The 26,127-nt window shown below is 37.3% G+C and overlaps 3 protein-coding genes across 6 annotated transcripts; all 3 read left to right on the top strand.

Moving 5' to 3' along the window:
- The first annotated feature begins 585 nt into the window (after nucleotides 1–585).
- Nucleotides 586–6,288, top strand: LOC114742441 (telomere repeat-binding protein 5-like). Of its 4 annotated transcripts, none has more exons than XM_028930705.1 (12): nucleotides 586–664; nucleotides 1,324–1,382; nucleotides 1,972–2,139; nucleotides 2,220–2,497; nucleotides 2,625–3,037; nucleotides 3,186–3,359; nucleotides 3,471–3,533; nucleotides 3,627–3,706; nucleotides 4,254–4,492; nucleotides 4,634–4,948; nucleotides 5,040–5,103; nucleotides 5,803–6,288. In XM_028930705.1, exons 3-12 carry the CDS (start codon nucleotides 2,059–2,061, stop codon nucleotides 5,950–5,952), a joined length of 1,857 nt encoding a protein of 618 aa, XP_028786538.1. In that variant the 5' UTR covers nucleotides 586–664; nucleotides 1,324–1,382; nucleotides 1,972–2,058; the 3' UTR covers nucleotides 5,953–6,288. The 4 variants fall into 4 exon arrangements, with proteins under 4 accessions (XP_028786538.1, XP_028786535.1, XP_028786536.1 ...); XM_028930702.1 differs by having other exon boundaries at nucleotides 1,324–1,400; XM_028930703.1 differs by lacking the exon at nucleotides 586–664 and adding an exon at nucleotides 812–830 and having other exon boundaries at nucleotides 1,324–1,400.
- A 4,313-nt stretch (nucleotides 6,289–10,601) lies between these two features.
- On the top strand, nucleotides 10,602–13,174 carry LOC114742440 (scarecrow-like protein 9). Its single transcript, XM_028930701.1, has one exon. It carries the CDS (start codon nucleotides 10,735–10,737, stop codon nucleotides 12,976–12,978), a length of 2,244 nt encoding a protein of 747 aa, XP_028786534.1. The 5' UTR covers nucleotides 10,602–10,734; the 3' UTR covers nucleotides 12,979–13,174.
- Nucleotides 13,175–13,873: 699 nt separating this feature from the next.
- Nucleotides 13,874–17,737, top strand: LOC114742439 (uncharacterized). Its single transcript, XM_028930700.1, has 7 exons — nucleotides 13,874–14,030; nucleotides 14,161–14,203; nucleotides 14,287–14,350; nucleotides 14,567–14,937; nucleotides 15,327–17,208; nucleotides 17,553–17,588; nucleotides 17,663–17,737. Exons 1-7 carry the CDS (start codon nucleotides 13,874–13,876, stop codon nucleotides 17,735–17,737), a joined length of 2,628 nt encoding a protein of 875 aa, XP_028786533.1.
- The last annotated feature ends 8,390 nt before the right edge of the window (nucleotides 17,738–26,127 follow it).

Below are 26,127 nucleotides of genomic sequence, written 5' to 3'. Positions count from 1 at the left end.
TAAGCATTAAGGTGATACCCATCATACATGCTTGCGTGTCTGTATTTATATTGAGGCTCGATGCTTGGTTATATAGTTAAGTCCTCTCATGCATCATCCACGTGTCAAGCGGTTTTGAATTTTTTGAATGCGAAAGAGACCCAATAAAAGAAGAAAACAATCAAGAGTTTGTGTTTTATAAACAAGAGGAAAAAAAATGCAGCCGAGCCTTAATGGTCCGTCAATGAGTTTCAAAGTTTCAGGGACTTGGGAGCAAAAAGGGTCAAGAAGAGCCTGAAAGTCTGGGCTTTAAGATTATAAAAAGGAAAAAGAAAAGAAAAAGAAAATTGAGACTTTCCTATATGAAGTTTTGTGAATGAGATAAGATTAAGAGAAACGAATGGAGAGACCTCCACGTGTTAATCAGACAAGTGCTATGAGAGGAGTGAGTGGATCACCCCAAGCGAAGGAACTGGTCCTCCAAGTGTGTTTCTCCTTTTACTCAGACAACCTGCTATACCCGGTATGTTTGGATGATGCTACCGGTTAGTCCCGTTCACGTGGATGAGTGGTCAAACTACTTTACATCTCCCTTGGGGTTGTGAGGGGGTTTAAGACAGGGAGCACAAGTCGGGTGGTTTTCTTGGGGTTTTTGTTTTTGATCAGACACTGCCCAATTTTTTAGGTGAGAATTATTATTTACTCAGAAAGAACAATTCTTTATGCATAAATTTGTCTTCTTGTTCCTCCAAAACTCTTCAATTCTCCATTTGAAATCCATGGGGGGTTAATATTGTTACTGTTGCTGCTTCAATTCAATCAGTTTCTTCTGTTTCTTTTTCGTCAAAAGGGTATTAGAATTTGCATTGCTTCATCTCCCTCCTCCATTTCTTTTCTGGATTCACTTTGGTTCCCCTGCAATTCCTAGTGCCTGATTCGTTTCATTTTCTTGTAAATTCAATATTTTTCTCTTCCTTTATCTTTTTTGCTTAACAATTGATTCATCCTTCATATCTCTCTTACACACACACACACGGTGGTGATAAATTTTTGTTAACGTGTCAGGAATGATCTTCCAATGAGAGTCCTGGGGTCAGAAGATTCATCAAAACAGAATCTTAAGTAAAATGCAACGTTTTTATCCTGGGGCCATACAATGTTCTATCTTCTTGATATTGTTGTCATCACGCATAAGTTGTATATTTAATTTAACGACCTTTATCTCGTAATCCTGGAAATTGAGTGTTCCTTGCTAGAAAATCAAATGAAGGTTTTATTTACTTATTCATTTAATTTTGTTCCCTCTGTTCTTATTATTCTTTAATTGCTCGTTTGGAACTGAAGGACATATTATCTGCTCGAGTATCAGGCCTGCTGAATGTGTCTCCAACATGGGATGAAATGTTAGTGTCCGTTTGCATGTAAGCCTTTAATTCTGCTTCCTTGAGCCCTCTCCCTTTCATCTCTTTTCTTTCTCGTCTCTCTCTTTCTATCCTAATTTCTTCTTCTTCTTCTTTTCCCTTTTTGGACTGCTCTCTCGTTATTAGATTATGAGGATAGAACCTTATTTCACCTGAAAAATTTAAGATTGCAGATTCGATTACCATGCAAAGCGTAGAGTTAAAGAATTATTTGTTAACATTATCCCTTTTGCCAAAATGCGATGCTTTTATTCATTGAATTTTGGTGTGAATATTGGTAATTTACTTTTCATTTCTTTGGCAATCTCTTTATTGATGCTCATACCGTTGGAAAAGTGCTTTTGGCCTTCATAGCCTTCCTTGTCTGCAAGTTAAACTTGCAATATCTTGTTCACGCCTACAATGATATGTGTCGTGGTTTGCTTCCCTTTTGCCAAAATGCATTTGACCATTAGTGATTTGTTGAAGCAGTAGAACTGGTTTTGAATAATTGTGCTAAATCCTATATGTTGCTTGACATAAACCCCTGATATGAATAAAAGAATTAATTTTTTTTTTATTGTGCCGTCAGGGTCTCATTTTGGATGCCAGCAAAACTCAAGGAGGCAGTTCGCATTTTATCTAATGAGTTTTTCTTTCGGTAATGATTTTCTGAGATATGGTGTTGCAGAAGAATTTGAACTACAGTTTTAATGGCTATCAAGTGCCTGTCGTTCCCAGGGCTTTGAGAACAACTAGGGTATTTATATCCTTCTACTATTCTGGTACTGCCTATTGACCAAGTTTTAATATTTGATTTGCTTTAATAAATGGTTATAGGGGAGGGGCACATTCAAGAAGAAGAGTGAGGGCAATCAGATACAAGCTTTTGAAATTTTGGCTAGTGTAGCTGGCAACTTTCTGCAGGAGAATGAAAATTTGAATACTGAGAATGCTGTGGCTGGAAAGGATCCTGTTGGTTTTGTTGAACTTAACATAAAGGATAAACAAGAGGACGAAGCGGGGTCTTTTAAGAGTGACCTCTTGGAGCATGGATGTTGCAGTGAGAATGCCTCTGGCTCGGTCTCTAGTTTGCAAGGGAAGCATAATGACCAAAGGCATGTGTTGAATGGATATTTGTTTAATAACGAAAATTTTAGTTCAAAGATCAGCTTCATGGCATTGCATTAGAAACTTGTCGTCTCTCAGCAGTATTTTGTTTTGTTCCATTGAATCTCTTAGCAGGGTTGAAGGCTGTTCATCTTTTCTTGGCAGTCGTCTTGAAGGCCAAGGACAAAATGTTTTTGAGAAGGAAGCAGATGGACTGATGAAAGAGAATTGTGTGAATGAGAAAATTGTTCATGTTACTGGCAGCTCTGCTGGAGTGACAGAACCTCACCACAGGGCTTCTAAATGGGAAAGTTCAGAAAATTCTGTCGAGAAACCTTCATTGGAGGATCCCGTACATGGTTCCAGTGGTAGGAAATTATTTAATAGAGATGATGACGAAAAATTTGTTAGGTGTACTCAACCAAGCTCTAAGAGTAAGAATTCTGGCCTCCTGCCAGATATGGCTTTTCAGAGAATGAATTGTGTTTCTGGATCCAAAAGTCGTGGTTTAGGCCAAAAGTCAAAGAATGGGAGTTTGTATGGAAGTGGTATGTGGATCTTTACACACAGTTGATTATTAATTCAGATTAAGTTTCATGAGCCGTCTTCTGAGTTTTCAAAAGTTGAGCATGCAGACTATGCCAATGCATATTTTAATAACTATTGACAGTGTCATTTATTGTTACCATCTTGTAGATGACAGTATTGGTAGAGATAATTATATGCTTGAAAGCTCACAGAGGATGTATCCTTTTAAGAAGAGGAAGTTTTTCAACCAGACCTCATCATCTGCATCTGATAGGGGGTCTCATTGCCATGGCATATTTGATTCCTCTGACACCAGAGTTGATGATGTGAACTGCAGTGCAGGTGCAAGAATCAATTGCTGCCCCGCTTTTGTTTTTGTTTGTACTCTGTGTTGGCACTAGGCCTTACCAATATGATCAGTTCTGGCTTAGTGATTCAAACTACCACATGCAGCAATTGGAGCATCATCCTCTATAGCTGGTCAAGAAGTACATACGGGGTCAAGGGATTGTAATGGTAGGAGAACTGTTGAAATGATTTATCTGATACCTATTAATCCTACCACTTGTTGTGTGAGATTCTTATTAGTTTTCATCCGTTATGTTGCAGTGAAGCTTAGCATAAAATCTTTTAAAGTCCCAGAGCTTTTTATTGATATCCCTGAAACTGCAACCATTGGTTCATTAAAGGTATGTGATTAGAATTCATTGAGAGAAAGACTCGAGTAATTATCTGATCCATCCACTTTTTCCGTGCATTGTGGATACAATGATATAGGTGTCTGAGGTATAAAATAGCACATTTTTTAGGGTGTCTATGTTTGTTTTGACAATGGGAAATCATCATCGAAAGGATACAACTGATACTAAATGGAAGTTGACTGTTATGGGACACCATTCAAAGTGGTATCATTCATTGACACCTTAGTATGACACCCACTATCTTGGATACCAGTGGTTCAAAGGCAATTACCTTGGGTTTCAACTAGCATTCAATATATCTGGATCAAGATGAGGGGTGACAAATGTCTCTTAATGGGAGATCTATTATTTTTGAATGGTTTTAAGAACCTTATTACGTGGATAATTGATGCCTATAAAATTGCATTGATTATCAAATAAATATACTGTTAACACCTATCCCTATTCCTCACAAAAGAGTTTGAGGTTACTGGGTTGTCTGAAGTTTTCCCTTGATTTCTTTTGGTGATTTCCTTCTTTGTATGTCTATTTGCAGAGGACAGTTATGGAGGCAGTGACGGCTATTTTAGGAGATGAACTACATGTAGGTATTCTTCTTCAAGGAAAGAAGGTCCAAGATGACAGCAAAACTCTAATTCAGACTGGGATTTCTCAAGATGATAAACATCATAGACTGGGGTTCATGTTGGAGCCAAGACATGCTAAAATTACATCACCTTCATATAATGAAGACCGTTCTTTCCGAACCACTAGTTTGCACCGGGATATATACAGGCATAAATTCAACCAATTGTTCATTTATATTTTTGTTGTCTATTTTGTTAACCCTTTTGCCCACAGCATCACTGATTTTCTCTTGTCTGAGAATCTGGTAATGTCATTAGCAGTTTTTTATTTGATAATCTTCTACAACAGGAAACCTACATCTTTGGTGCTACAACAAAGAACTTATAACGTCTCCCAAGAGCACTCCCTGATTAAATTTGAAAGTTGTGGTGAAGGTGACCTAAACGTGGTCCCCTCTCTAGCAGATGCTTCCCCTAACAATAACATGTCAAAGTGCCGTGCCCTAGTTGCAGTTCCGGCTATTAACATGGAGGCATTAGCTGTCATTCCCTTCCGTCGTAAGCCTGGAAACCCTGACTTTGTGCAGCGTCGAATCAGGAGGCCTTTCTCCGTGTCTGAAGTAGAAGCATTGGTTCAGGCAGTTGAAAAACTAGGAACTGGAAGGTAATTGTTAAACCTTCTTCCTCCATTTGATGAGTAGTGGTGATTCACTCAGAGCACTAAGCACTAAAGCATTTTCCTCTCTGCTTGGCAGATGGCGTGATGTCAAACAGTGTGCCTTTGACAATGCAAAACACAGGACGTACGTGGATTTGAAGGTCAGTGATCCATATAATTTATGACGTCTATACATTCATAACTTAAAATATGTATTGATGGCAGAATCTCCGTCATCCATGGGAGGTAAAAATATCTCAATTTTCACGCATTTCCTCCCAATAATTGTTTTCCTTTTCCTTTAATTCACTGCTTTCATTAGAATGAGTTCGATTTTCTATTAGATTATTAAAGTACTTTAAACTTACTGTAACTGATATTTTGTCCTTCCTGGATTGTCTTGCAAATTTGTGTTGAAAAGAACTTGATCCCGTTTTTAAGATATCTGTTATCAAGCTTCAACATGAAACTAACATGTTTATTATTTGCACATATTAGCACCACATGGCTGGTTCTTTCAAAGGCACTTGGCCTAAGCTTTGTCCCTTTTCTATGTTTCTTTTCTGTGATATCTTTAGTGCTATGATTAGTCTTCCAGTCCACACACATGGATACATACAGGGAGAGTAGGAAGCATCGATGCTAATGTAGACAGACAAGCATATTGCCACGTGATAATTCCGAATTATCTAGGCAAGATTGAAAGTGTCATATCTGTTTTTAATACGTGTCTGATATATGCCAAGGCTTTTTTTTTTTTTTTTTGGTGTGGGAACTTCGTAAAGGAGCAAACTGATTTGATTGTAGTTGAGAAGTATCGAAACCACTTCCATTTGTTGTCACTAATGAGAATAGTGCAGGATAAGTGGAAGACATTAGTGCACACGGCAAGAATCTCCCCTCAGCAGAGGAGAGGAGAACCTGTTCCCCAGGAGCTCTTGGACAGAGTCTTAGCTGCTCATGCCTATTGGTCTCAACAACAATGTAAGCATCAAGTTAAGCCTGTTTGAGCCTCTTTCTCAATGCTGAAGAACACTGAGCAACACAAACATAGTTTGGAAGACGTTTTCTCATGCTGTAGTTATGTAAAAGTTCGATCTTATGTAAATTTAATTTATATAATATGCTTACATCACATGATTGTGATCCACATAACAACTAAGCTCCTCCGAGAGCTCCAGAAGGGTCTGGGAATATGTAAATGGTTGTTTGTGCTTGTAAGGTTTCCCTTGTGTTCTCTTCAATTATTTTGGACACTTCCTGGAGAGGACTAGAATGGTGAAATTGGTATAGAAGATTTAGTATAATTATTTTCTTAATACATATTATGTTCCCTCTTCAAGTTATGTCATTACCTCAAAGATGTCAAGGAACCCCTCAAGGAACCCCTCTTCACATATTATTTCCTTTAATTTAGTTCCTTAATCATTATCTTGCCCATAATTTCGTCTCCCATTTCTATTTTTCACAGGAAAATTTGATACTGATATTGTAAATCACCATTATGACATGGAAGATAAATCATCAATGCCTAAGCCAACAAATTACTGGGTCTGGAGCTAGTTTTGGGTAGCAAAAATGGCGGAATCGAAAATAATTTACTAATTGAAAAGAAATGAATAAATTTATACAAAATTCTTTTGGGGGGGGGAAAGAGATGAGCTTTAGGGCCTGTTTGGGTAACATAGGAAACTATGGTTTTGGGAAGTTTGGGTCTCAAATTTGCCAAACAAAAGGGGAATTTAACAAACCATGGTTTTGGACTTAAAACCATAATTTCAGGAAAAGTGAATCTATTCTGCTTTTAGCTCAAATGGGAGAGTATGATTGTGCTTGTCAAAATAGATTTTATTGATAATATGATTTAACACCCCTCAATTATTTTTTTTATAAACATATTTAATCTTATATTTTATAAATATTTATGCACATATTAATTATTTATTAATTACATTATTTTATATATTATTAATTATGTTGGGAAAAAATATACTATTAAAAATTTTATTTCTTCAAATGAAAATATATTATAAAATCTATCTTTTATGTAATTATTATATTAACTTATGTCTTTTTTAGTAATTTGTATATATAAAAATTGTTTTTGATAACAACTATTTAAACACTCACTTTATCAAAATCACTTTTTTCACAAAATCTATTCCTCATAAAATCTATTCTCTTAAAAATCTATTTTTCAGAAATTATTCTTCAAATCATGGTTTAGTTTTAACCAAACGCCTTTTTAATAAATCAGCAGCGGGTTAGGCTTCATAGAAGGCCCTAGTACAAAACGACAACAAAAAGGGACAAGGAGAGTGACTCAACCTACGACTAGGATCGGATCAGCTCAGCGCACAGTGCCCTCTATAGATTTCCACTGCTATGTTGTTTAATTATTAATAATATTGGATTGAAGGGTTAGGCTTTGATTGGCTATAATATAACCAACCACTATAATCAGAGTCTATTAGGCTGGTGCTTTCTGCTTAATCTCGATGTCTTATTCATTTTTATAATGTCCATGGACATAGTGCTCTATTGCTCTGTCCTTGCATCATTGGGAATTAAAAATTGGATCCTTTTTAATATTGAGAGATGGGATGCGTAATAGTAAAAGGAAAAGCAGGATGAAATGATACAACAGGAAAAAAAAAAAGATAGATATACAGATACTATCTTTGGTCCTTAATATAAGAGCATGTTGATTAATTTGAATAGAGTAAAAAAATCAGTTAAGTTAGTTATTTGTAATAAATAGATATTATCTTAATCAGATAAACCTAGAACTATCATTATTATAAGAACTACCTTGATAAAAATAGATAAGTATGAGAGACAAGATAGATTGAGGTTTTATATTTAAGACCAAAATAAAAATCAAATAAACTCTTATACACTAAAGAGAAGAAGGGAGGGAGAGGGAGAGAGAGAGCCGGGTGAAGAAATGATGAATGGAGGAGTGAGGAGCATATTGACATCACATGTAAAGGTCAGCAGGGTTCCGTCTCATTCATGGGTTATTTGATTTATGTTTTTTGCATCTTATTTTTCTTCCTCATATAAATTATTTTTTTAATTCTTAATATAAAAACTAGTTAACTAATTTAAATAGATTAAAAAATTATTTAAATTATTTATTCGTAATAAATATATGTTATCTTTTTTAAAATATATTTGTTAATCAAATATACCGATTAGAATTATCAAACTTTAAAATATGTAACTGCTATAATGATTACAATGAGAAAAAATAAATAAATATAAAAAACAAAGTAAATTAAAGTTTTGTATTTAGAATTAAATTAAAAATCAAACCAATTCTTATATTAGTATAATAAAAGAAGTTCATATTATGCGTACGTCTATTAATCATCCTCCTTATATGCATGAGTTTTTCAACCCAGTTAGACTCGATGGTTCACGAATGCTTACCCTTAAAATGAAACCAAAAAAAAAAAAGGGGAGAATTTCAATCAAGCCCTCTGAAACAATTTAATTTCAAGCAGCTCTCGTGAGATTTTGAAATATCATTTCAGCTCTTTTAACCAAAATAAAATTAAATATTGTGCGTAAAAATACAATTATGCCACCGCATTATTTTATTTATAAAAATATATTAACCTCGTGAGAGCTCTGGTTGCCAACCTTCGGCCTCTAGTGGCCGAACGGTCGGAGCTGCGATTGTCATAGAATTTTTTTTTTTTAAATAAGGTGGTTAGGGAGTTTGAATCCATAACCTCTTGACACACCAAAAAAATTATAACCACGAAACGTTCAATCTATTTAATTATATGATGCAAAGAAAAATATGCATAACAAAATAAATACAAGTGTCCAAGTATGCATGAACAACTGAAATAAGACGATTCACAACATATATCAGTTGATTTGCAAGAGAAATACATGAATTCATTATTGTACTAGATATTTTGTGGAAAGAAAAATTAAATGTTATGAGCAACTAACATAAGACGATTTATAACAAAAATTTAATAATTTGCAAAAGGTATATAGGAATTCACCATTCCATTTGAGGTGCAGTGAAGAGAAAAATTAAATGTCATAAGCAACTAAGATAAAACGATTTACAACACAAATTAGACTATTACAAGAGGTACATGAGAATTCACAACTCCATTTGAGGTTTAGTGGAGAGAAAAATAAAATGTCAATGGTTATGAATTTTCGTATACCTTTTGAAAATTGCCTAATTTATATTGCGAATCGTTCAACTTTTCATATGCAACCCTTGACATCTAATTTTTCTCTTCACTGAAGTTCAAATAGAGTTGCAAATTCTTACTTCTTACGAATCACTTAATTTGTGCGAATCACTTAATTTGTGTTGTAAATTGTCTTACTTCAATTATTTATGCAATCCTTAAGATTTGATTTTTCTTTGTACTGAGCTTTAAATGGAGTTGTGAATTTCTATATACTTCTTGTGAATCGCCTAATATGTCTTGTGAATTGTCTTACTTTAGTTGTTCATGTATATCTGAATACTTGTATTTGTTTTGTTATATATATTTTTCTTTGCATCATATAATTAAATGGATTGAGTGGTTTGGTAGTTATAATTTTTTTGGTATGTTAATGGGTTATGAGTTGAAGCAACCCCTTTGACTATCTTAGTTTTAAAAAAATAAATTTCTTCAACCATTAGACTAGTGATCAGCCATATAAGACTAGAGCTCCAGCAATTAGTGATTAGAAATCCGACAAGATTCATATTTTTTTTATAAATAAAATTATACAAGTGTATAATTATATTTTTACTTATAACATTTAACTTTACTTTAGTCAAACGGGGTGAGATAATGTTTCAAAATCTTATACGTTGTTTGAAATCAAATTGCTTAACTGAAACTCTCCCCAAAAAAATTGATTACCCCGCGAGACTTGGGAGTCGTGCAATTTGGAAAACACGTGTCGCAGTGTCACGGGCTTTCACTTGAGTTCGTGGCGCCATGATGAAGCAGTGTACTAAAAGAGCAGACTTTCACTTTCAAGTTTCAATCTGCGGAGTCCAAATTAAAGAGAAAAAACATGGAATCATGGGGGGAAGCACTAAAATAAGTAATAACCGATGTTTGCCTTGCATCCAGAAAAAGAAAAAGGTCATAATAGTTATATACATTCATTCACCGGTCACTTTTCTGGATGTGGACGGCCTATAGCCGGTGGCCAATTCTTTCTCCCCCCGCCAATTAACCAATGTCTCTGATCGGCCCTCTCTCTCTCTCCTCTCTTGACCGGAATCCTCAGCCTCACCAGCGCCCAGCTTTTCTTTTGGTCATTCCTCGTACTCTTCTTTTGCTGCTGCTGCTGCAGTCTGCACGACTCGTCTGGCCCCCCTCTGAGGTAAAATCTCTCCTTTCTCCTTTTCTTTCCCTCTTTCATCTTTCTACTTGCTGGAATAGTCTTCCTGTGTGGATCCATTTCTCTTTTTAACCACTCCTTTAATTTTCCTTGGAGCTTATTGTTGCCAATTAAGTTCTCTGATGCCTCACCTAATGTGGAGACTTGCCGCTATTTTCCTCCTCTTTCTTTCTTAGTTTTGTGTTTGGTGAAATTTATCAATGGATTTCTGGTTTTCTTAATCTCTTCGTCTGGAATGATTTGAAGTTTATTCCTGTGCATGAATCACGTGCAGTGGATTCTCTCAGTGTATAATTGGCTCTGTGGGATGCAAAGGTTTTCAATTCTTGAAGAAGGATAATGGAAAGAGGGACTTTGAACACTTTTTAGGACTAAAGCTTGAGTTTTTGCGGAGTATTGGAAGATAGATGACAATGGATCGGGGTCTTTGGGATTTTACCGATACCAGAAGGGAACAGCAACTGGGGAATCGATCTGTACCGATTCTGCAGCAGAATCAGAGTTTTGAAAAGGCTTTCTTTGATCACAGAAGGGAATTTCATTGCCTGCAATCTGATCAATTACCAACCAATACACCTTCTTCCTCTACCGTGACCAACGACAACGAGGAGCAATCTCCGGAAGATTGTGATTTTTCTGATAATGTTTTGAGTTACATAAATCAGATCCTGATGGAAGAAGACATGGAAGATAAGACGTGCATGCTTCAAGATTCTTTGGATCTTCAAGCAGCTGAAAAATCATTCTATGAAGCACTGGGCGAAAAATATCCACCTTCACCTGCACAAAACCATCCAAGTCATATGATCAATGAAAATGATGGAGGCATGGGAAATGATTTCCCCAGAAATTACAGTGATTATCACAGTAATAACTATGGTAATTTCAACGGAACTTTCATTCGTCAGTCCTTGTCTCAAAGTCCTAATGAGTTGCCCTTGCAACGTATCCGAGGTAATGGTATTTCTCAGCCATCTTACAGCTCTTCAAGCAGTGCTGTAAGCGGTGTGGAAGGGCCTGTGGATTCTCCAAGCAGTATACTTCAGGTTCCGGATCCGAACAGCGAGAGCCAATCGATTTCACAATTTAAAAAAGGTGTTGAGGAGGCTAGTAGGTTTCTTCCAAATGGAAACAAGCTGTTTGCTGATTTAGGTGTGTCTAATTTATCACCAGAAGAACCAAAAACAAGAACTCATGAGATATCAGCCAAGGTGGAGAAAGATGGAGGGGATGATATTCATGGTGGGTCAAAGGTAAGAAAGCAGCCGCACAGGGGAGAGGAACATGATGAAGAAAAGAGTAGCAAGCAAGCAGCAGTTTATACAGAACCAATACTACGTTCTGTGATGTTTGATCTGGTGCTTCTTCATACTGATGGGGAAGGTAAGAACCATTACACTGCTCGTCGTGAAGCTTTGCAGAACAAGACCATGACAGCAGTGATGGCAAATGGTCAGGCAAAAACTCCAAAGTCTGGGAGGGGGCGTGGGAAGAAACAAAATGGGAGAAAAGCAGTGGTGGATTTGAGAACACTTCTGATTCTGTGTGCACAAGCTGTTGCAGCAGATGATCATAAGAATGCACAGGAGTTGCTAAAGCAGATCAGGCAGCACTCAAATCCTTTTGGGGACGGAAATCAAAGGTTGGCACATGTGTTTGCTGATGGGCTCGATGCACGCCTGGCCGGCATCGGTAGCCAGATTTATAAAGGACTCATCAATAAGAAAAGGTCAGCCGCTGATCTACTGAAAGCCTATCATCTCTACCTTGCCGCATGCCCTTTTCTGAAGATATCTAAGATTTTCTCAAATGTCACAATAAGGACAGCTTCCGAGAATTCACCGAGGGTCCATATTATAGATTTTGGTATTCTTTACGGTTTCCAGTGGCCAACTTTCATAGAGAGACTGGTAGTAAGAACAGGAGGACGACCACCAAAAATTCGAATAACAGGAATAGAATTCCCACAACCCGGTTTTAGGCCAGCCGAGAGAATAGAAGAAACAGGAAGACGGTTAGCAGATTATGCAAAATCTTTCAATGTTCAATTTGAGTATGTTGCCATAGCAAAGAAATGGGAAACTATCAAGCTTGAGGAACTCAAGATTGATAGGGACGAGTTCCTGGTTGTTAACTGTTTATACAGAGCAAAGAACTTGCTAGATGAATCTGTGTCAGTGGAGAGTCCCAGGAATGCTTTCCTGAATCTGATAAGAAAGATCAATCCTGATATATTCATTCACGGCATCATGAACGGGGCCTTCAACGCGCCTTTCTTTGTCACCAGGTTTAGGGAAGCTTTGTTTCACTACTCATCACTGTTTGATATGCTGGAGACAATCGTGCCACGAGAGGACTGGGAGAGAATGCTGATCGAGAAGGAGATATTCGGGAGAGAAGCTTTGAACGTGATAGCGTGCGAGGGATGCGAGAGATCAGAGAGACCGGAGACATATAAGCAGTGGCAGGCTCGTATTCTGAGAGCAGGGTTTACACAGATTCCTTTTGCTCGAGATCTAGTGCGGAGGGCGATGGATAAAGTCAAGGGTAGCTACCACAAGGATTTTGTCATCGATGAAGACAGCAAGTGGGTGTTACAGGGTTGGAAGGGACGAATCATCTATGCACTTTCTTGTTGGAGGCCTTCCTGACAAATCCGGATAGATTTAGGTTGTCTGATGGTGTTCATGACTGAATAGGTTGCATCCATTTTGGTCGACAGTTGTGTCTGTTGAGTAAAACATCAGTTACTGAGTAACCTTTTGACAAAATACGCTCTGTTCCACTAACGGTAACAACCTTTGGCCAAAATATGTGAAGAGAAGTTTGTAGTTAGAGTAGCTGATTCAATGAATATGTTCGTTTGTAATTTTCATCTTTCGAAATCAAATGTAATTTTCTGATCAAAATCTTCTCTCAATTTCGGTCTCGTTCAGTTTGGCTGTGTTTAAGTTTGGTTGCCTTTGTACCAAAAAAATAATATAATATCCTTAATATAAGATCCAATTAACTAATTTGAGTAGATTGAAGATGTTAGTTAATTTGGAAAACATCCTAAGTATCTTTTTTAATTCTCTTATTTGATTATTATTGAGAAAATATCAATAAAGTTAATTTAAAAATAAATTAATAAATATGTGAATTATGCCTTACATTTAAGATCAATATTAACTTTAATTAAATCCTATATTAAGGCCAAGAGAAGTATTTATTATGCTTGGTTTGGTTGGAGGGAAAAAAACAGGAGAAAAATAAGAAGAGAATACTATGATTGAAACTTTCAAATATAATTAAAAATTTTTTAATTTAATAATTTTTTCTCTCAGTATTCTTTCCTCACAAATTGAGGTTGACCTCGCACTCTATTTTTATAGGTCTAGAATTCTTTTTTCTTTTTTTCCAAACGAGTTTAGCTCATAGTCATAACCAGGACTGATGAAAAAGGCTATCTTGTTATCGGTTCAACTTACTTACTATATTAAAAAAAAGGGGAAATCACAAATAAAGACCCTCGAATTAGCAAAATCACTCTATGGTCACTTGAATATGCCAAATTACCATGAGGGACCTGGTCTCAAATTGCAAATAGCAAATGTTGGTGAAAAGACGAAATTGCCCCTCAGTCAATCAGATTCATTAATGAAGGCTGAGACAAACAATGTGATCGTGGAGAGCTTGGAGGAGAAGATTGGTGGTGCACATGGTTGAGAATCAAGTAAGTAATGCTTGTAATGTTTCTAAGTATACTCTTCTTCTTCTCTACCCTGTAAGACTGAGGAATGTGATGTTGTTCTTGAATGTGGTGAGTGGCATTGTGGGTTGTTGGGTGATAGGTATGGAGGGAGTGAGCGGTGGAGTTGATCATGGAATAATACTGTTTAAGGAGGGTTCGGTTGGGTTGAGATTCAAAATATTAGTCTTTGTAGTCAGATTGTTGACCTGTGATTTTCATGACGCAGGTTGCCACTGATCTCTGTTAGGAATATCACGAATGGGAGAGTGGGGGAGGGGAAATGGAAGGAGGTAATAATTATTAGTTTGAGTATGAAGTTAACAGTGGTGCAGTGGGGGGAGAGGAGTAAAGATCTTGTCATTTAGAATGTCCAACTTGTAAAACCCTAATGTCAAGTGGGGAAGAGAAGAGTTAGTTGGTCTTGATTTGTAAATGCAAATTTGATTGAATAAAAGTATAGTGAAGCTAATATATTTTTTTATATGTAAATTGTTGTTCCAGGTTAGGATGACAAAATGAACTGTTACAATGGGTCAAGCTGTTGGAAGGAATTGTTTTGTTTTTTCCATGTTGGTGGGTATTTTGAAAGAAACAGTGAAGGTGAAGTTAAATACGGTGGAGGGAGTGTGAGAGCAAGCAGCATAAAAGAAGGGATAACACTGGAGGAATTAAGAGGAACAATATCACAGTTGGTACACAATGATGCTAAAGGGTGCGAAATTAAGTACACGGTTAAGTTTGCTGAGGGCACACTGGTTGATCTTTATGATGAAGGTGATATTTGCAATATGTTTAGATATAACGATAGCAGTGCTCATTTGTATGTAGCAGCGAAAGGGAACCAGAAGGAAGGTGGAGCAGTGAATGATGGAGAAATGTAAGTGGTTAAAGTTTTGCAGTTGATAGTTATTGTTCGGTAATGGATTATTGTTAATACCCAAAGAAATGTTGTTATCATGTGCACTGCGCAGCAGTAGAAAGTTGTTATTTGGTAATGAATTGTTGTTAATTTAGATATAAATCTTGTAATTAAGGTAATGAAGTTGCGGTTGGAAGTTGTAATTTGGTAATGAGTTGTTACTAATTTCCATTCAAATGTTGTTATATTGCTTAGTTTGTTACAGTAGTAAGTTGTTATTTTATAATGAATTGTTGATATTTCCCATACAAATCTTGTTATTATGCTAACTTTGTTACAGTAGAATGTTGTTATTTGCTAATGTGTTGTTGCTAATTTCTATTCGAACGTTGTTATTATGGGTGTAGGGGTGAGAATTTGTTTGGGCTGTCGGGAGAAATGACTGAAGGTGTGGTGAACCTTGGTGATAACTATGAACCACTCATTGTTGACTATGGTGCTGAATGCCTAACGTATGAAGGAGGGGGTTTAAGTCAGACAAACTTCAGTGACGGTTCAGGGAGTGAAGGGACATTGAGGGGTAATTTGAATTGCATGAAATGGGTTGGAGTTTTTGCAGGAGTGGGGCAATATATTCCACATGCCCAAGCTTTTAGGGAGGCTGTGTACAGGTTTAGTATTGCACAGAAGTTTGCAACGACATATGTGAGAAACAGTAGGGAGAAGATGAATGTGAGGTGTAAAGTGGAAGGGTGTCCATGGAAGATTTGTGCAAATGCTGTTGGGAGGGATACTCTTTTATTACGCGTGACCACATTCGTTAATGAACACATTCATTCAGCGCAAGATAACCTAGATGTCACTTTTGCTGGCAATGCTGCGTTGACGTCATCAATAATACTTGAGGAGATAAGGAACCACACCGAAAAGCGTCCTACTGAAATAAGGAAGACACTGGAAAGGGAATATGGTGTGAGGCTAACATATGCTCAAGCTTACAGAGCAAAGGAAAAGGCCATGGAACACATACATGGGAAACCGGAAGAATCCTATATGTTCATACCATGGATATGCCAAAGATTAAAGGAAACTGATGATAAAACAGTTGCTGAATGGGCTTCCATTGGTAATACATTTGAGCGGGTTTTCATTGCATATGGTTCGTGTATTGAGGGTTTTTTGAGTGGTGCAAGGGCTATATTATATGTTGATGGAACTCATTTAAGTGGTCCATATAAGGGGACACTACTCTCAGCGTCGGGATATGATGCAGATAATGACTTGTTGCCTTTTGCAATAGCAGTGGTGAAATCAGAGAACCTTGATGACTGGACTTGGTTTCTGTTCAAAATTAAAGAAATTGTTGGTTCGGTGCAGGTGACAATTGTGTCAGACCGACACAATGCCATAATAGGAGCTGTCCAAGCAATATTTGGAGGTGAAAGACATGCGTATTGTTATAGGCATGTGAAGGAAAACTTCAGCGCTGAACAAGTGAAAGTAAACAGAGGTAAAAGGACAAGCCAATGGTCAAAAGAAGATGCATTAAAGGTTCTTGATAGAGTAGCTTATGCAAGGGTTGATAGTGACTTTGATAATGCAATGGCAGAGCTGAGAACTATGTCTCCTGAGTTACATGATTGGGTTATCAATCAAGGTGATGTGAATAGGTGGGCAATGAGCAAGTTTCCATTTAAAAGATGGGACAATATAACAACCAATATAGCTGAGTCTTTCAATTCTTGGATGGTGAAGGAGAGAAAGCATAATGTGGCGCAAATGATCCATGAGCATCGGGAGAAAGTAGCAAGGAAGATGCATGCATCATATATGTGTATGAGTAAGTGGAGGAATTGTGTTGGGCCAAAAACCGAGGCAAAAGTTCTGGAGAATGTGTATTTCAGTAGGTATATGAGCTGTGACAATTATGGAGGCGGAAGACTGTGTGTACATACATCTCGTGGAGATCAAAGAGTAGACCTTGGTCTACACCAATGTAGTTGTCTTGGTTGGCAAATGTCAGGAATTCCATGCTGCCATGCTTGTGCAGCCATTAAGACTGTGGGGGGAAATGTATATGAATATGTTGAAGATTGTTACAAAATTTCAGCACAGGAGAAAATATATGGCAGGAGCATGGTTCCAGTGGTAACAATCGATATGCCTAACCCAAATGACTATATGTTTGAGAATCTTGTTGAACAAACCCTGCTTTTACCACCAAATACAAGTAGGCCTCCTGGAAGACCAAGGACTAAACGGCAGGAATCACAATTCCAGAACAAAAAAGTCTACCATTGCACCAGATGCCACCAACCTGGACACACAAGGAGGAGTTGCAAAAATCCCAACCCATTTTGAAGTTCATTTCTACAAGCGACAACTAATTTTTTGGTGTATATACGCTCCACTCTTCTTAATTTTTTTGGGAGAAGGGTGTTGCTAGTTGCATAGCTACACAGCTATTTTTGCAAGTAATATGTTTGCTGACAAGGAAAAAAGAAGTCAACGACGTTGTGAATGTCTTTTTGTTATTGACTATTGCAAAATCTGGTTGTTGTAAACGGACCTCTTACTTTTTGCTAAATGACATTGTATTGCTGTAAATTCCCTTGCTTGTATTGTAAATGCAGACTGCTTACTTGTTATATCAGCAAATAGAGGTTGCTGTCAAACCACATGTGCTTTGTGGTTATTTGACTTAGTATTGCTGTAAACTCCCTTGGTTGTATTGTAAATGCAGACTGCTTACTTGTTATATCAGCAAATAGAGGTTGCTGTCAAACCACCTGTGCTTTGTGGTTATTTGGCATACTGATATTGCCAATTGGTTAACAAAACTTGTTATTTCGCAAAGTGAAGTTGTCACTGGGTAAACAAAAGTGGAAAGGCTGTCATTTAAACAGGAAAAAAATGAACTTCGCCGCTTCCACTTCCGAAGTTGTTATTTCGCTAAGTGAAGTTGTCACTGGGTAAACAAAAGTGGAAAGCCTGTCATTTAAACAGGAAAAAAATGAACTTCGCCGATTCCACTTCCGAAGTTGTTATTTCGCTAAGTGAAGTTGTCACTGGGTAAACAAAAGTGGAAAGCCTGTCATTTAAACAGGAAAAAAATGAACTTCGCCGCTTCCACTTCCGAAGTTGTTATTTCGCAAAGTGAAGTTGTCACTCGTCAAACAATAGTAGAAATACTGTAACTTCATTCGAAAAAATTGAAGTTCATGTATCGCTTAACCGGAGTTGTTATTTAGCATATTGAAGTTGTCAGATGTTAAACAAAAGTGGAAATAGTGTCATTTCATAAAAAAAAGGTACTTCATATATTGCTTAATGGACTTGTTAATTGGCATATTGATGTTGTCATACGTTAAAGAAAAGTGGAAATAGCATCACTTGAACACAATTTCAAAGATGTCAATAAAAATGTCATTTCACCATTACTAATTGTCATAACTGGGTAGCAGACAACAAGTTCACTACACATAATGATAACGCAGTAACATTATCTACAGTCAATGTCCTTCATGGCCCAAATTCTTTTTCTATAGGGACTTTCTCCTCCTTTTGGACGTTCGCCCCTTCTGTGGATGTGGAATAAGATTCAGCGCATCCTCACGGCATTCATTGTTATCATGGTTCACCAGCCACCACATCAGATCATGCCGAAAAGCTGCCACATCTCCCTGCAAAACAGATTCAACAGCAAGTTAATCTTACTTTGCCCCTTTACCAGTCACAACAATTAAGCAAACCACATCACCTGGGTGTATTCTAGTGGAAGATTGGGTTCCCATCTGCTGAGCCATATTAGGACATGCACCCCACAGTCCCTCCTAGGAACAACACCACCATCACAGTTTAACAATTCGAGAATAAATATAGGAAATCAGCAAATTACATGTGCAGTGTATGTATACTCACAAATTACTCTGTTGAGGTACATCAGGCCGCACAATTTCCAAATTTGGCATTTTCTCAGTCAAATCTGGCCTAACCATGCCAATAATGTCGTGGAACCTTTCTCTCTACACATATATCAGATATTCATCAACATCACTATAATTTCAGACAATAATAATACAATGTAATATGCCCAGGTGATTCTTACACATCCTGCTATGGCCATTTCCTGAGGGTCATAGGTGACTGCTTGCTTCTTCTTAGTTGTGGTCTTCTTAGACTGAACAGTTCCTCGCATGGAATCCAGGACATAGAACTTCATGGTGTTGGGTTCAAGGGCAAAGCAAAACCAGTGCTCACCAACAAGTGCAGGACCCATAACCAAGTCACAGTCACCTATGTTGTACCCGACAAATTGAGGAATTATTTGTCGTGCATGGTAGTTAGGGTCCCACCGAGCTGGGTCACGGATCATTAACTCCTAATAAAGAACACAAATTGATTTTGTCAGTTTGCAATTAGTTTCTTTAGACGGTTATTTGCCTTAACAGTGTTGTTACTTTATATACTACACTTGTCATTTGCCTTTGAGGACTTGTAATTTTCATATACAAACTTATCATTTCACAAACTAATGAAGAAACCTCACCATGAAGTCCGCATAAAAAATATGCCTCCTTACACGCCCTTCCACAGCCTGTTGCTCATCCACCACGGCCTTACAAACTAATGACATGACCCTGTTACTAACTCTGTTATTTCCCCCAAGAGAATGCAGCAAGCGTCGGGTAATATCTTCATCATACATTTTAATCAAAGGACTGACAATGGTTGAAGTGAGTTAGCATATGGGTTATGTTAACAAGTGATAACAAAACCCCATCACAAAAGCTGAGTATCACAATACTTACTAGTCGCCTTCATCACCTTTCACACTTCGGCTGACAATGGTGAAGAAAATGTCTTTATCCTCTGCAGGCCTCTTCAACCTTGTTTGTGCCTTCAACTCCAACCAAGGAGACTTAATTTTGTTGAAGCGAACCCTGCTAGATCTCCTTACTTGTTGTGCCTGCACACCTTCAGCTGCTGTCAAAGGTTCCACCCTGATGGGGGTTTGCCTCTCAACAGGGTCAACATATTTGACAATTGCTAGGGGGGATATAGTGACGGCTCTGTCACCCTCCGCATCATCACCTTCAACATTAGATGACAGGTTTATGGGGGTAGTAGGCGTGGGTATGTCACCCTCCATTTCATCATTGTCCTTCTGTGCACTCTGTCCCTCATCCTTGTCCTGACTATCTTCATCATTCTCTCCATCATCCTTTTCCTTGCCTTCCTCCTCACTTGTCCCATCATCACTCCCCCTGTCACCTTTCTCCTTGTCCTCCTCCTCCTCCTCTCTTGTCTCATCATCACTCCCCTCGTCATCTTTCTCCTTCTCCTCACTACTCTCACCATCACTCCCTCCATCATTCTTCTGCACAGCTTCACTAGTCTCACCAGCATGCTGTCTCTCCTCTTCATCGTCATCTTCAGACCCACTAACAATTGATGCGAGTGTCTCAGCAGGAGCCTTTCCTTTTCTCTTCCCATCTGCCTCTCTTGGAATGTGCACCTTCAACAGCTCCTCATCTACCATATTCATCAGCCTCTGATGGCTTTCTTCTATCCTCTTCATTAATCGTGCACGCAACTGCTTCAGCTCCTGCATGACAATGGCGTTTATCAATTTACTAGCAACATAATTATACCACATCATGATCTCACTATTGCAGATGACAAGCTCACTTTACCCAATGACAAGTTAAATATTATAAATAACAACTTCAGTATATGAAATTACAAGCTTACTACACTATAACAAATTACAACCTCTCCCTATTGCGAATAACAAGTTCATCAGTAGTATAAATAACAACTTTGGTATGTCAGATAACAACTTTACTATATCAAATGACTAGTTCAGTTTAGCCAATCACAACTAATAAATTATAATTAGCAACTTCGATACATCAAATAACAACTACATTGTAACAAATGACAGGTTCACTTGACCCCATCACAACTCAGGCATAATCAATAACAACTTTATCAAATAACAACCCAAACCTGAACTTTACCGAATGACAAGTTCACATTACCCAATCACAACTTTGGTACCGTTTTTAACAGGTTAAGTTTATCAAGTAACAATGTCAACTATAACAAATGACAACTTCACTAAACCTAATCACAACATAAGTTTTATATATACCAAGTCAATTTATCAAATGACAACGTAACTATCACAAACAAGAAGTTCACCAAGAATATCACTCTACCAAAGATATACATACCGGGTCCAGAGAATCAACATTTATCCTCTCGTCTTTGCCAGACACAACATCACTCCCTTTCTCACCATACAACAGCCCCCTAACGCTCTTCCTCTCAGTATTTGCCAATTCTTTGATCTTCTCATCTGTCCAGTATTGGATAGCACTGGTGGAGCCTCGCTGTGAACCTTGAATGAGGTTAAAATGCTCACAAAAAAAAAGCTGCAACACCACATATCATCACCAATTACATTGTTCATATTGCCAATAAAGTATTGCACAGTGAGAAACAAAATAGTCATACCAGAAGCAAGTATACGCAGCCACCAACAGTACTGCTCCCCTGCCCATCATTACCCTGTCTATACAGCTTCACAAAGTCAGCCATTTCTTTCCATAGGTCCTCCATAACATGTGTTGCCCAATCATACTTTCCAAAGTCATCCATCGTGGAACGCATGACTCTCACCAGCCGCTCACTCACTTCTGAGCTAGATGACGGACATAGAAAGGTACCCAGCGTGTATAGGACAAACAAGAATTCAAATCTGTGATCTTCCTCCCCAGAAATAATGTCATCTAGTATTTTGCTGAATGGCACTCTCCGATACTGATTCTTCAAGTTCTTGTACATTTCATCATCCTCCGAAACTTCAATTTTAATCTTCTCCCCACCATGGCGTATTCCTAGGAGCTTGTCAACATGTTTTGCTCCTATTTCCTCAGTTTTCCCCCGTATTGTAAATTGATGTGTTGGTGGGTCATATGATCTTAGCATAGTCACAAGGAGATCGCGGGGAAGTCTCTTCAATCCAACCTTCAACAAGCTTCCAAATCCTATCCTCTCCACCCTATCCCTTAACTCATCATTATTATTCACAAAGTGCAGTAATTTCTTAAAACCTTTCAAGGACACTCGGGTTAAAAATGATGGTACATATTTCTTTTTCTTCTCCTCTTCAATCTTTTCTGGCCTTCTTTTCTTCGCCTCCTCTGTGTACCTCTTCCTCTCCTCATCAGACAAAGCTCTCCATGCCTTTGACACAGCGTCTCTTTTTTGTTTGCCTCTGATATCACTATCACCTAATGTTGCCAAATACTCCCTTCTGAATAGCAACCAGCCATTGTGTGCCGGCTTTGATCCGGAGGCTCCCTCAGATGCCATGTCCTTTTTCCTGCAAAATATTCAACATACAATAGTTCACTAACACAACTTATTAACTGACTAACAACAATTCTGTCAATACTCGTTCTGTCAATCAAACGCCTATGATAAACTTGTTATTCTCTCTACAAAAGTTGTCAATTCTTTAAGCTCAACTTGTTATTCCCACATACTTATCATAATTGTTATTTCTGATCATACACTAGTAGTTTAACTTGTCATTTGAAATGATAAACTTGTCTTATTGTCATACTCAGCTTTGTTATTCAAACAAGTCATTTCCTATTATCAAATTCTTACTTCCGCATACAAATCTTGTTATTCACTGTTATAACCTTGTTATTTCCCATTACCAACTTGTCAGTTTCGCATTGACATCTTCTTATTCCCAATTAATCAACTTGTCATTTCCTATTCTTAAATTATCATTTTCGTTACAGAACTTATCAAATCCCACCGTCCACCTTCTCATTTATAACAAAACACACTTAGTACCTCTTCAATTAAATTTACCCTTGACTATATCCTATGTCGTTATTTTCCCTACTATTATTGTCATCTACGAAACTGATATTGTCATTCCCTCCCCACATAAATACCATTCCCACAGGTTATTTAACAGAAAAAACCTATATTTTTCTGTTAAATAACATTCTTCATCACTCAATCAAAATTTGGGTACTTCTACTTTCCTACCCTAAACTCTTTTACTCTCACCAATCATTCGCACATTCTTGCAGCAACCAATCCAAACAAAATTAGCCAACAAACTTACTACAATCAGTCGCCCAACGTAGCTGCTAACTCTGATCACCTAAAGCGATTGCTGCCGCACTATTCAACGATGCCTTCGACTTCTCTGAACCCTTCCACAATGCCGATAAACCACTGCTTTGTTCACCTTTGTCACAGCAAATATGCTCTTCACCGTCTCAACACTCCTCTCCACACTACTCTTACGGCAAAATGGCAGTACGCAGGTGCGCGAAAATGGAGACAATAGGGAGAATGTAGAGAACAGTGGGAAGTTGTCGATAGTGGGGGGACTACGTGCCGCGGGTTCAGCAGGTTCAAATCACTGAGGGGCAATTTCGTCTTTTACCAACATTTGCTATTTGCAATTTGAACCGGGTCCCTCATGGTAATTTGGCATATTCAGGTGACCATAGAGTGATTTTGCTAATTCGAGGGTCTTTATTTGTGATTTCCCCTAAAAAAAATGTCAATCAAGTCATCTTCTTGCTTTTTTTTTTCTGTTCTATTATTTTCCAATGAAATCATCGAAAACAAATCAGCAGTTAGCTGTGATGCAGTGGATAAGATTGAAAAGTATTAAAATAAAAAGAAGTATCTCAGCCCCTTGACCAAAAGGCACAGCATAGAATGATAGAATAGAAGACAAGAGAGATTATGGCGACCTCAAGAAATCTAAATCAAAATGATTAAAGCATTTGGGATGCTTTTATTATTATCAAGTAAGTAACCTGTGACGTTCATGGTGGTGGTCCTCTTGTATGGAATGTGATTAGTTGTCCCCCAAAATAATCAAAAGAATGTGATTGCATTTTAATATTTTTATATTTCCATCTTCTATTAAAATGAGTCGTTTAAAAATAAATTTCGCAAAATGATATCAGGCCTATTTGGGATAGCATTTAAAAATATTTATAAGCACGTTTTATATTAACCGAGATAAAACTCTTTTCATATATTTACCTCATGTTCTCATGTTCTATAAGTTACGATTAAGAAATTATTTATAATCAAAGGTTACAAGAAACTATGGCCATTGCTCTTTTTTCGGAACTTGTAATTGTAATTTTGGCTATGAAACTATGAATTTGAATTTGGCCCATGTAAATTATGGAAACTTATTTTTGTTAATTATTTAAAATTTCTTGAATTTTAATGATGTTATATATTTATTTTTTAAAAAACAAACAAAAAGTGCGCTAATTTTAATTTAATTTTGGTTTAGCTAGATTTAATTATTTTCTACCATTTTATTTCTATTTTTATTTTTCAAATTAGAGGAGTTTAAACATTTGATTTCTGCTCAAGTTGTACCTTTAGCAACTATGGCCAAAAGTGGCTCACTACTATAGGAATTCACGATTCTATTTGAGGTGCAGTGGAGAAAAAAATTAAATGTTATAAGCAACTAAGATATAACGATTTACAACACAAATTAGATAATTTGCAACACACGTGTGAGAATTCACAACTCTATTTGAGATAGTGGAGAGAAAAATAAAATGTCAATGGTTATGAATTTCCGTATACTTTTTGAAAGTTGCCTAATTTATGTTGTGAATCATTTTATTTCAGTTTTTTATGTAACTCTTGACATCTAATTTTTCTCTTCATTGACAAATCACTTAATTTGTATTGTAAATTGTCTTATTTTAGTTGTTCATGCATATTTGAACATTTATATTTGTTTCGTTATATATATTTTTCTTTCCATTATACAATTAAATTGATTGAGTGGTTTGGTGGTTACAACTTTTTAAGTATGTCAAGGGTTATGAGTTCAAGCAATCCCTTTGGCTATCTTAGTTTTTTAATAAAAAAAAATCCTTCAACCATTAGACTGGTGATCAGCCACGTGAGGTCAGAGTTCCAACAACTAGTCATTAGAAATCCGATAAGATTGATTTATTTTTAATAAATAAAATTATACAAGTGTATAATTATATTTTTACTTATAACATTTAATTTTACTTTAGTCAAACGGGGTGAAATAATGTTTCAAAATGTTACGGGTTGTTTGAAATTAAATTGCTTAATTGAAACTCTCCCCAAAAAAATTGATTACCCAGCGAGACCTGCGAGTCGTGCAATTTGGTATTCTCTCACAACCAATTAACCAACGTCTCTGATCGGTATTCTCTCTCCTCTCTAAAGACCAGAAGCCTCAGCCTTACCAGCGCCCAGCTTTTCTTTTGGTCATTCCTCGTACTCCTCTTTTGCTGCTGCCGCTGCCGCTGTCTGCACGACTCGTCTGGCCCCCCTCTGAGGTAAAATCCCTCCTTTCTCCTTTTCTTTCCCTCTCTTTCATCTTCTACTTGCTGAAATATTCTTCCTGTTTGGACCCATTTCTCTTTTCAACCCACCCTTGAATTTCCTTGGAGCTTATTGTTGCCAATTAAGTTCTCTGATGGAGACTTGCCGCTGTTTTCCTACTCTTTCTTTCTTAGTTTTGTGTTTGGTGAATTTATCAATCGATTTCTTGTTTTCTTAATCTCTTCGTCTGGAATGCTTTGAAGTCTTTTCCTGTGTATCTCATGGTTCACGTGCAGTGGATTCTCTCAGTGTATAATTGGCTCTATGGGATGCAAAGGTTTTTAATTCTTGAAGAAGGATAATGAAAAGAGGGACTTTGAACACTTTTTAGGACCAAAGCTCGAGTTTTTGCGGGTATTGGAAGATAGATGACAATGGATCGGGGTCTTTGGAATTTTACCGATGCCAGAAGGGAACAGAAACCGGAGAATCGATCTGTACCGATTCTCCAGCAGAATCAGGGTTTTGAAAAGGCTTTCTTTGCTCACAGAAGGGAATTTCATTTCCTGCAATCTGATCAATTACCAACCAATACACCTTCTTCCTCTACCGTGACCAACGACAACGAGGAGCAATCTCCGGAAGATTGTGATTTTCTGATACTGTTTTGAGTTACATAAATCAGATCCTGATGGAAGAAGACATGGAAGATAAGACGTGCATGCTTCAAGATTCTTGGATCTTCAAGCAGCTGAAAAATCATTCTATGAAGCACTGGGCGAAAATATCCACCTTCACCTGCACAAAACCATCCAAGTC

This window comes from Neltuma alba, unplaced genomic scaffold, assembly GCF_004799145.2.
Source record: "Neltuma alba isolate B1F8T4 unplaced genomic scaffold, ASM479914v2 tig00003764_pilon, whole genome shotgun sequence".
Taxonomy (NCBI): domain Eukaryota; kingdom Viridiplantae; phylum Streptophyta; class Magnoliopsida; order Fabales; family Fabaceae; genus Neltuma; species Neltuma alba.
The sequence above is the reverse complement of the archived record's forward strand: the minus strand, read 5'-3'. Positions and strand labels throughout refer to the sequence as shown.

Excerpts from the sequence above, each read along its gene's own strand:
- LOC114742441 (XM_028930705.1), top strand. The coding sequence starts at position 2,059 with ATGGTGTTGCAGAAGAATTTGAACTACAGTTTTAATGGCTATCAAGTG. Across the intron at positions 3,038-3,185 it reads TGGGAGTTTGTATGGAAGTG|ATGACAGTATTGGTAGAGAT; the intron begins GTATGTGGATCT and ends ACCATCTTGTAG. Across the intron at positions 3,707-4,253 it reads CAACCATTGGTTCATTAAAG|AGGACAGTTATGGAGGCAGT; the intron begins GTATGTGATTAG and ends GTCTATTTGCAG.
- LOC114742440 (XM_028930701.1), top strand. The coding sequence starts at position 10,735 with ATGACAATGGATCGGGGTCTTTGGGATTTTACCGATACCAGAAGGGAA.
- LOC114742439 (XM_028930700.1), top strand. The coding sequence starts at position 13,874 with ATGCCAAATTACCATGAGGGACCTGGTCTCAAATTGCAAATAGCAAAT. Across the intron at positions 14,351-14,566 it reads GGGAGGGGAAATGGAAGGAG|GATGACAAAATGAACTGTTA; the intron begins GTAATAATTATT and ends GTTCCAGGTTAG. Across the intron at positions 17,209-17,552 it reads CACAATTCCAGAACAAAAAA|ACTGCTTACTTGTTATATCA; the intron begins GTCTACCATTGC and ends TTGTAAATGCAG.